This window comes from Carex rostrata, chromosome 10, assembly GCF_964058835.1.
Source record: "Carex rostrata chromosome 10, lpCarRost1.2, whole genome shotgun sequence".
Taxonomy (NCBI): Eukaryota; Viridiplantae; Streptophyta; class Magnoliopsida; order Poales; family Cyperaceae; genus Carex; species Carex rostrata.
The window spans coordinates 13,528,250-13,540,025 of NC_135927.1; the positions used below are offsets into that span (position 1 = coordinate 13,528,250).

An 11,776-nucleotide genomic window follows, 5' to 3' on the forward strand; every position below is an offset into this window, starting at 1 on the left:
TGATGATAAATATTCTTACCACATTACCACTTACGTGAAAAAAGTTCCACAGCATCTTCTTGTTATTATTATTAATTATTATCTTATTTCAATGCATCAGAAACATTTGGTTATATACAAAATATAATAGTTCACATTTGCCACTGTAACATAATGAATTGAAACCAATCTATTTTCATGCATACCATACAACTGAAATGGTGAAAGAATGGACATAAAATGGAAGAAAACATAGAAACAAATTGTATGTGGAATATTATTTACACTCTTTTAAGTCTTTCTAATGTACATCGGCACCACTTTTACATGAAAAATATCTGAAAAGCTTCTTGAATTTGTTTTCCTTTCTAGGATTGTTTGTGCTTCCACTTGTGTTTATACTAGGGATTTCAGGAGAAGGAGAAGACTTTGGAGTGGGTTGTCTTCTCTTGGTTTTTGTATTTTCTGAATCCAAAGGAGAACCTGGTGGAGTTTGATCTGGAACAGTTGTAATTGTGCTTATGTCTTTGCCTTCACAAATTATCTTCACGTCACAATAGTGAGGTGCATTTTTCTGTATTAAACCTGCTTTTGTGCCTCCTCGCTTCAACCTCCTATTAAATCAAGGTAATTTTTATATCAAAAAAAGGAAAAATGATACTTGAGCAGTGAAAAATTTCTCAGATAACCCCTTGATCCTGAACACATTTTATTTACAACCTGAAAATGGAATATGAATTTTCTCTTTGTATACCAGATCATGCTTATTTTTCACAGAATTCAAGCAGTGTGACTGTTTGTGTACTGCTAGTTGTTTTTTGGGGATGCATTTTTTTTTAACAAAATAAAATAGATCTTTATGATAGGAAAACAAAATATAGGACTTAATTACCTCAAATTTCTCTTTGATGTCCCCACAACCAAATTTTTTATGTTTAGCACTGGAATTAATTCCACAATTGCATTTTCAACCTGATCACTCTCTATAAGATGAACATCATATTCTACCTGATATTCAGATAAATAAATAAAGGTTAGTGTCAAATCTATAATGTTTCAGTAAATTCAATGCAAGAAAAAACTTGGCAAAACAATTTCTGGAGTTTTTCTTTTTTCTCTTACAACTGCAGCTATGGACTGATACCAAGAAAAATGACAACATTTTTATTACCTCACATACTCATTGATAGACCATGCTAAATTCTAAAGAGTACCATTAGATTATATGAAAGACCAATTCTAAAGGGCTATAAACAGTTTATAAATTTGAAAGGCCATTGATAGAAACTAGCCAGGTATTGTAACTGATATCTCTGAAAAGGATGTGAACTAACCTTGGATTTACGACATAAGTTTAGATATTTCTGTAGCATTTGATGCCTCGCAATCCTCTGTTCGTTCATGTATTTGTCCACTTGATCTTTGCTCAGGCTCTCCTTGGGCATATGTGCTCCTACTATTCCACATGTTCATTTCAAGCATATTAGTCCCTGATTAGTAACAATAACTACAAAAATAGAAGAACGTGATCATTACTGCCTATTAGATGGTATTAATATTTTGACAAATCAAGTTATTGATAAATAATTTATTGCGCAATAACTTTTCATGCATTATTTGCAGCAATTCTGATAATATTGTTTGCTATCAAGCCTGAATTAATAACATAAATACCAGGGCTGGTCCTGAAGATTTTGGGACCCGGGGCGGAAGAAATATTTGGGCTCTTGTACACACATTTTTTTATTAATATACCAATAGATTATTAAATTTGTAAACTAGTTAAGCAAGTTCTAAATTAATCAATAGAAAGTTAATATTCAGAAAATGAAAAATAAAAACACTATTTCAATGATATTGCATCATTATACTAAAACGTTGCAAGTTGCAACATATATTTTTTCATAATTCAGATACATTTTTTTATATATAGAAATTATTAAATTCAGTAGTATGAAAATATAAAAAGTGTCTCGTTTTCAACAAATATAGAAAGATCGGATTTATTGAGTTTGATCCAATGTTATGGATATGACTCAATGATCCCTATTCAATTTTAACAAGATCAAATGTGGTAGCCACTTTGAGTCGAATCCAAACAAAAAGTAGAAAAACATTTTTATTTCCACATTCAATCGTATTAAAATTGGATAAGAACCATTGAGTCTTATCCATAATATTGGATCGGACTCAATGAATTCAGTCATACTATATTTGTTGAAAATGAAACACTACATAAATTTTATAGATAAAAAATTATCAAAGAGAAAAGAAGAATTTGTCTGTCTTATTTTGGCCTGATAAGCCTTGCTACCTTGATATTGTTGTCTGGTGTCATTAACTGACCCCCACAATATTAAATATGTATATATAAGATGTAGTTCTGTAGCCATAGCCTCTATGTATATATTTGCTCAGTATAACATCTATTGGAAGAGAGCAACGTGATTCACGCAATCTAAGACCATTCTTGTTGTACTAGCTATCTGATTGAATCAATTGGGCCGAAAGGGATATTAGTTAAGAAAGGATGTTGGGCCTGAGATCCTATAAAAAAGGCTCTTTATTCTGTACTCCTGTATCATCTTAATATTCCAATAGATGTTATACTATTTTGGGCTCTACATAACTAATTTTCTTTTTTTGGACCCCTTAAAATTTGGAGCCGGGGCCATCGCCCTAGCTGCCCTGGGCCAGGGCCAGGCCTGCTAAATACAAAGGTACATAAAAGATAAACTGTTAGCTCCAAAGTGGCATGCAAAAATAGCATGTTTAACTTATTAAGGGTTAAATTACATCAATTTTTTTAAAAATGATTTTTAAGGAAACAAGCGAATCCTAGAGTAGTTGCCACCCCCCTCCTTTCCCCCTTCACCCCTCACCCCTCCATTCTACTCCTTATCTTTTCTAGACCTCACCTCCAATAACAATATCTTTCTCCCTCTCTTGGCTCTACCTCCTCGAGTGGAGAAGAGAATGAGAGAGAGGAGAAGGAACAAAGCCAATTGGAGCTGAGAGCGCGGTATCGTCGGAGCGCGGTAGTGAGTAGATCCGGTTATCATCGAAGCGCGGCCGCTGTCAAAGAAGCAGATCCGGCCATGGAACGAGATGAAATTAAGGTATTAGAGTGATTATGAGGATATATAAGTAGGATTAGAAAAGTAGATCTATTAAAAGAGTGTATACATGAATTAGAAGGTGATTAGAGTAATTTTGAGTAATTTAAAGGATTTTGTAAGAATAAAGAAATAGATCTAGGAATGAGAGTCACTTGACTTATTGTAAATACGTTTTTTTATCAATCGAATTGTTAGTAAGCATTAAAGTCACTGACCTTAAAAAAAGAAACTTATTAAGGGTTTATATAGGGGTGTCAATGGTACCTTTTTAGCCGTTTACCCGACCCGTATCGTATTCGATAAGGCGGGTATGGGTAAGGGTTTTTTTTCGTTAGCTTATTGGGTATGGGTATGGGTAAGAATTTTTTTCGTTAAATAAATGGGTAAGAGTATGGGTAATGATTATTTCGTACCCGTTACCTTAGAAGGTGATTAGAGTAATTTTGAGTAATTTAAATGATTTTGTAAGAATAAAGAAATAGATCTAGGAATTAGAGTCACTTGATTTATTGTAAATACGTTTTTTTTATTAATCAAATTGTTAGTAAGTATTAAAGTCACTGACCTTAAAAAAAAAGAAACTTATTAAGGGTTTATACCTAATATTAATATTAAGCTGTAGGTAATTTATGTAATATATATGTTCCCCAATTAGAGTTGTTACGGAAGCAGTCGCTGTATGATCAAACTTTTTAAAAGTTGAAAAACAATCATACAAAAAACTAGAATGAGCTCCTTTTATTGATCTGATATCAATGCAAGATTTAGCAACCGTTAACCAAACTCCACTATTCAGGTCATAGAGACTAAAAACAAAACAATGTGAGATCTAACAACTTTCGGCATGATAATTAAAATTTAAAATGATAGAGACTGCTTCCATTAAATTGCCAAATCGACCCAATAACGAAAAGGACAGATTTCCCAAGGAAAAGTGCATCACGTGTTACATTGTATATTGGAAAAAAATGGTAAACTGGAGAAAAAGAAAATGAATATATTCCTTCAAAGAAAACGACTTGAATTTCAAAGTTTCTGGAATTAATTTCTTGTAACTTTTCACAGATCACAGATTCCTGCCTACTTTCCATGAATTAGGCTACTAGACCCATTGCTGATGTCAGAGTATAACAGTTGCAACAAGGCCCACTATGACCTAACAATGTAATGCAACAGAAATAAACAACTAGAAAGAAAGGATATTAATGTCAAATTCGGATCTTATGTGAGTTGTGTTGTACTGGTAGTCTGGTACATGTATGCCAGCCTGACAATGGAGTCTCGCTGTACTTTTGCATTGTAAATATTTCTATCTATTGATTATATCCGATGCATGAGAGGATACTGAGTTCCTGGTAATGCGCTATGTTAATGGAACCAATTAATATTCAATATCAATAAAGGGTTGGAGTAGGGGTGAACAAAAAATTCGAGATTCGTGATTCGATTCGAGTTCGGTTCGAAAAAATTCGAAAAAAATTCGATTCGAAAGTAATTCGGTTCGAAATTAATTCAAACCAGTTCGATTCGAAATTAAATCAATTTCGAATTTGAACCCAGGCTGATTCGATTCGAAAGGTTTGCGAATTTATTTTGGTTCGAATCTCCGCGGAACAGGGACCGTCCAATTAATTTGCGATGAACAAAACAGCAGTCGCCAGGATTCTCTCCCTCTCGCTCTCACTCTCGCTAAAACCTAAACCTAGCCGACTTTCTCTCTTCTGCTCAGTCCGCTCCGCTCCGTCACCTCTCCTATGCTGCGCTGGCGAATTCCACCATTTCTCCTTCTTGAATCTCGTTCAACGCAAAGAGTTCAACCCCTACCTTCCCTCACAGAAATTCGCCTCGCCCAAGTTAGAATCTCAATTTTCAATCTCGTGTTTGTAGGAAGGTCAAATCTAGGCTTCATTCATTAGATTCAAACTTTTGTTTTCACTCGATGGCAGACTTTTCTTTCTGGTACGAAGGAAGGGGCTAAATTCTCAACTTACCACCTAAAACTTCGCTTCGTTTTTCTTCTCGGTTGCCAGTGGCACTTTTTCCGTCTCCTCTCTCCGGCCATCGAGTAAATGTGCAGTAAGTTCACTATTAGCAGCACTCTTGCATAAATAAATATTTCATATTGTATATTTTTTTATTAGCAGAACTCTTATTGATTTACTAATTTACTGTTAGGGAGGGAAAAGTGTTACTGATCTGAAGGATCCTCTGAAGGTCAATAATATATTTTTTCATGATACATTAAATTGGTTTTATCTTTCTTTTTCTCAGACATTTAATTACTAAATGGATTATTGTTTCCTTTTGTATAGAGTATATTTGGTGAGTCTTTACTGGAGAAAGAGGAATTTTTGCAAACCTTCTCGATAAGGTCAATAATATTTCATATTGTGCTTCTTTTTTCTTCTTAAATGATCTAACAAGAAGGATAGTATAGTAATTTCAGACTTAATATGGTGTTTTTCAACAGCAATTCTCCTTTTTTAATGTTATGCTTCTCATTGTCAGAAACACTGTTTCTGACGGAGAAGTAGTTCACCTTAATTTCTCAAAGAAAGATGCAATTTCTAATTCTGATAACAAGGACTCTATAATTGAGGTGCTTTTATTTATTTTCACTCTCTTGTATCATAATATTGTAATTATAATATTTTTTAACTTGTAGAAATAAACTGGTACTTAGTTGCTGGTTTGCTAGTGGACTGAAATTGATCAGAAATCTGAAACTGAAACTGATCAGAAAAACAAAATCTGAAACTGATTAAAAATCTGAATCTGAAACTGAAACTGTATCTGTTTGAAATCTGGCATTAGGGCAGCATGAAATCTAGTCGGGGTCCATTTGTCTTTGAAGAATTGTTCTCTTGAAAAAAGAAATGCCAACTTGTCAAGCCTAAAATTATTAGTCATTAGGGCAGTTTCAGTTTCAGTTTTCAAACATATGCAGTTTCAGTTTCACTCTAATGCCAGATTTAACTTGGCATTAGGGCAGCATAAAATTATTAGTCATTTTTTCTCTTTTACTTGTCAGCTGAAATCTGGCATTAGGGCATCATGAGGCATCTATACTATGTATATTTTAGGGTTAGGGTTTTCGAAAGATGCATTGATTTTTGGCATTTTGGGATTTTGTCAGTTTTGCATTACATGTCACTGCTGGGGCTATAGATCTGTTCAAGGAATTAGGGTCCTATGTGCTTATTTTATTTTGTTTAGAGTTAGTAACTTTATCATTATAATTTATCATAGGCCTTGTTTGTTTTGATTTTCAGGAATGTTTATTTAATGCTAATTTGGGTAATATTTCTGATTTAGACTGTCCTTTGCACAAAATACTAATGAAGAAGATGATCATTTTGTTGGTTGTTTAATTTTCAGGTGGCAATGTGACAGCAAGCAATGTGATCGTTATGTTGATTGTTTAGTATCAATTTGTGATTGTTCTGTTGATTTAGAGACATGATTTTTATTTAGGATAATATTTGAGTTTGTAATAATTATAAATATGTAGTGATTGTTTTATTGATATTTAGATTGTACTTTGTTTGTTTCGAAAAACATCTGTGTAAGCATTTAATCGAATTGTTGGATAGATCTAGAAAAGTAATTTTGAATTGCCTCAAGAAAAAACATATGTAAAAAAATATGCAGCCTAGTTTAACTGAATTTCGAATATGCATTGAATTTCGAATCTGCTTCAATTTAACTGAATTTCAAATCTGCCTCAATTTCGAACTAAATTTCGAATCTGCCTCAATTTCGAACCATCTGTGTTCATTTAACAGAATTGCTCTCAATTTCGAACTAATTTCGAATCAAATCAAACTAGTTCGAATTATACCGAACCAAATTCGAACTGGCCTTTCAGGTTCGAAATCTATTTCAATTTCGAACTGGGTTTGATTCGAAATTATTTCGAATTCGAATTCGAACTAGGATAGATTCGATTTGGTTCGGTTCGTTTGCAGCCCTAGGTTGGAGAATAAATATTCAGACTAAAACTAAAATGGGTATGTTTAGAGGAAGAACAATAACTTTATCTTTATTTTTTGAAGTAGCATCACACTATTCTCATTTACTTGCAATCCATAAGTATTTTCCTAACGTAATATTTTTCTTGAAAAGCAAAATAAAATTTCTTTAGGTTAATATATATGTTTCCGAATCATAAAATGTAAACAACATTTGTACTATTACGAGTACCATTGAATTAGTACTTCTCCCACATTTTGGATTCTTCTTACATTATTTTGATAAACTAATTAATAACACTATTTTACAATATCCTTTTGACTATTCAATTTCAAACATACCCAACGAGCTGTGTTATAAAAGAGGAGGGTTCGAATACCTCCATTTTTTGTGTCTCTATTTTTTAGAACTTTAATAACTCAAAATTTTAAACTTAAAAGTCAAAATAAAACCATTAGATGTGATCTATATTATTTTCTCTATATACTCATAAAAAAATATCATATTTCAATTTTATTTTTATGTGAATCAATAAGTTGAAAAATCAACGTATATAAATTATCCACATTAGTATGTTTTTTACAAGCTCCTGATGACAACTAAAATGAAATTGAAATTCTATATATTTTTTATGACATAGAGAAAATAATTTAGATCATATCTAACTGTTTTATTTTGACTTTTAAATTTTAAATTTTAAGTTTTAAAAAATAAAAGCACGGTGTAGACACAAAAAATAGAGGCATTTAAACCCTCCACGTTATAAAAATAGTGCATATCAATAAGTTCGTCCGACATCAAAAGTTAGGTATCATATAAATCGAACTTCTATAATTCCAATGATTACAACATGTACGGTTAGCATGAGTAGTAGTTTATTACTAATTGTGATTTCAGAGTTCTGGTAGGGATTTGGCACCTCCTCATTTATACAGATTATCGGAGTGTTTCAAGCTGAGTTGGGATATTGTTATAACTAGAAAAGTGACTTCATAACAAACTAAAATGTAGAAGCCCAACCAAAAGTATAATGAACCTCTCATAATATATAATGATTTGTGCCTGTCACAATAGATCTAAGTACTATGATTTCTTCATTGCATCTACCCCTTTTCAATTCCGTTGTGTGTTTTTTTTTTTTTTTTTTTTTTTCAGAAGATCATATGTCCGACTTTTGATTCAATTAAAGTAAATTAGTTTATTCCATTACGATGTTGACAGGGGCGGAATTAGAAAATTTGAATTGGGAGTTAACCTATAAAATATAATACGTGGAAAATACAAAAATAGTATAGTTAGTGGGAATTGAAACAAAGGCAGATCTAGGATTTCGTCAGGGGGAAACCAGGGACAGACTCAATTATCGGATTTAAACCCATTAACTAATTGGGTACTCGATAAAAAAAAATATATATATTTTGACTTATATTTTCCAAAACACACTGACTTATAATTTTTGATCCTATAACTTATAATTAATATTACCAATCATAATTCAAAAAATTTATTTTGATTTTAACACTAAATTTAACCCGAATTACAAATCAAACATCCAGAGGGGGGGCAAAAAAAATTTCAAAAAGGAATAATGTCAATCGGTATCAATAGATCACCACTAAAGCTTAAAATCCAATGAGGGAGGCGGCTGCCCCCCTGTGCTACAGTAGATCCGCCATTGAATTGAACCCATGACCTTACACTCAGTAACTAGAATTCAAACCACTAGACTACAAACACACATTTTTTATATTATGAGAGGAACTAGACTATATAAAAATTCAAAAAAACTCAAAAATTTAATTAAATTTTAAAATTATAAGGTGACTTAGCATCATATATGTAGATCCATCCTGGTTGTTGAGCCCATATTGTGTGTAATTTTGTAGAACCCAACAAATAAATTAATCATGCATGTATCGAAACATAGAAAATATGATCCCGGTTATATATATATCCTCTCTAATTTTTTATGGGTTTTGAGTATTTGATAAATCATGGGTACTTATTGTACGGTACTTTGTTTAGTGGTGTACACAAGGTCACAAGCATTCAAGTAGAGTATTTATACTCGGGCGGGTACGGGTACCCCGGGTATACCCGACTCGGGTACGGGTATACTCGGGTAGAAGGGTATTCGGGTACGGATATGGCGGGTATAGATTTCAAAAACCATACCCTACCCGTCCTATACCCGTACCCGTGTACCCTTGACGGGTAGGGCGGGTACGGGTATTTTTTTATTTATTTATTTTTTTTTTGCTGTTTTTTTTTCTGGTTTTGTTTTTTTTTTGGTTTTTTTTCTGGTTTTTTTCTTATTTTTTTGGGGGGAAAAATCAAATTTTTTGAATTTTGAACTGTGATGAACAGTACTCGGGTATACGGGTACAGGTACTCGGGTAGTCGGGGTACGGGTTTAGTCGGGTACGGATAAACTCGGGTAGGGTAAACTCGGGTATTGGTCTAAAATAACGGGTCCGGTCCGGTTTTTGCCCGTACCCGCGTACCCGAGTACCCGACCCATACCCGGGCTCGGGTACGGGTACCCTAGCCGGCGGGTACGGGCGGGTATACCCTTAACGGGTTTTATTCAAGCTAGGTTTGTCAAAAAGGAAGCATGAGTTATTTATTTTATATATGTTGAACCTACTCTAGCTAGAAGTTTATTTTGACTAAACAGATGACCACTGATTTATTATTTGATCCTTTCAGCTGCCGCGCGATTCATCATTGATCTCTTTCAATGCTTATCCTCTAACTTGAAGTATTATTTAATAAGTGAACAGAGATCAAATTAATGAGCAATGGTAGAAGGTTCATAATATTAATTGTCTAATGGAAATGCATGGAACTCAGTATATATATATGCCTCCAAAATCCATAATTAATATTACTATCAGAATGTGATGTTAAGTAGTGAACCGGGGAAGGGAGGATGCGGTACTATGAACCCGGTATTGTGGTAAAGGTTTTGTAAATAGGAGATATCAGGGAGGAGGGAGGAGGGAGGGGATCAATTGCGGCCAATGGAGATGCAGATGCTATAACATAGCAATAATCTTGTAATACACCTTAATTTATTAATACAACCCATAATTAAGCACCTCTTTAATCCAGTGGTACTGAGACCTGTCTTCCTTGGTAAGATCGATTCGCGTACCAGACAGACATAGATACATGTTAAATTGAAGCTTCTATCACAAAATTAAAAAATGCATCATCATTTCATTTCCATAATTTGAATTATATTTCATCACATTGCTTGATTTTTCACGGCAAATGTGAGAAATTACTCTTTTACAGGAAAAATAAAAGGAAAGTACGGTTTGATTGCAATTATTATTATTTTTATATCCAATTAACTTGAGAAGATAATTGATATTATACAAGACGTAAAAACTATCTAGTTCATCTAAAAAAAATTATCTAGCTTAATCATAGATTCAATCAAATAGCCGTTAAATAGATCAAACCAAAATACCAGAACCAGCTCCTCTCCCCAAAATTAACCAGAAACAAAAAAAAAATAACATGGAAAATATAAAACTAAAATCAATAAACTAATTAAGTAGGTTATTAGAATGAGACTTACATGGAGTGGGGATCAGTTGCACCTCAGGGAAGACATGAATGAGATACACAAAGCTCCCCGGCTTGACCACATTCTTCAGGGCCCACGACAGCGCGTCTATGCTCGAAGCACTCTTCCCAACTGCCACGTAGACATCTTCGCCGTCCCCACCATTTGGTAGTTCAACATGCGGTTGAAGCCTACCGGAATCCGCAATCTCCATTATCTCCTCCTCATCCTCTATATCCTGTGCGCGCTCCATCCACATGTCGTTGCCCGTGTTGGCAACAGCCACAGCCATCTGGTTATCTTCGGTTTCAGATGGCCGCGCAGTTATGTCATCATCTTGTGCTTCTTTTGTTTCTAGGTTGATGTCAGCACCGACACCTACTCCGGCTTTGTGATCGAAGGGGGCTTCATTTGGCCATTCCATTAGTTATAGAACAGAGATGATTTTGGAGCAGTTTTTATTTTTTATTTTTTATTAACGATCGAGAATTGGAGTTGTTTGGCTTGAGGTTGAGGGGGTGGTCCAGGCCAGGAGAAGATATGGATTTTTCTATTTGTTTGACTTTCTTGGCAATAGATGTTTATATATTTCTGTTTTACTATAGAATGTAGAATGTAGAATGTAGAATGTTGCAATTGCAATAAATAAGAGTAAGAGAGGTAGGTATCTTCAACTAATTTCTTTTGCAAAAGTTGTGTGCGTCCGGAAATTAACACATTTATATTATCAAATTCTATTGTGAAATTGTAGGTTATCATGCTTACAGCTTACACAATAATATGAAAAATAAATAAATAAGTAAAAGTTAAAAAAGCAAATACAAACAAAACAAACTAAAGCGGAAGCGGGGCATTAAGTTGTTCGATCCGATTGAATTTTGTACATACGATTTATATTGAACTGTTGTGATTTTTAAATTTTTTTAATGTGAATGGAACAGTTTAAATCGAAAGCATCTTCCCAAAAAGAAACGTAATACGAAAATGTGTCTGATTCGTTCCGTCTTTAATAAGTTCTTCTATATCGGTTTTCGCTTAGGGGTGTCAACGGGGACGGTATGAGTTTGGTGGAGATATTTTTATATCTGTATTAGTTATGATAATGATTTTTTTTTTCTTTTCATTTTTT

At 33.6% G+C, this 11,776-nt stretch overlaps 1 protein-coding gene across 2 annotated transcripts; it reads right to left on the reverse strand.

Annotated features, from left to right (window-relative positions):
* Positions 1-127: 127 nt before the first annotated feature.
* Positions 128-11,116, reverse strand: LOC144560338 (Adenine nucleotide alpha hydrolases-like superfamily protein). Of its 2 annotated transcripts, none has more exons than XM_078309504.1 (4): positions 10,660-11,116; positions 1,314-1,429; positions 872-987; positions 128-593 (listed from the first exon to the last, which is right to left on the reverse strand). In XM_078309504.1, exons 1-4 carry the CDS (start codon positions 11,069-11,071, stop codon positions 281-283), a joined length of 957 nt encoding a protein of 318 aa, XP_078165630.1. In that variant the 5' UTR covers positions 11,072-11,116; the 3' UTR covers positions 128-280. The 2 variants fall into 2 exon arrangements, with proteins under 2 accessions (XP_078165630.1, XP_078165629.1); XM_078309503.1 differs by having other exon boundaries at positions 1,314-1,435; positions 10,660-11,114.
* Between the last annotated feature and the right edge of the window lie 660 nt (positions 11,117-11,776).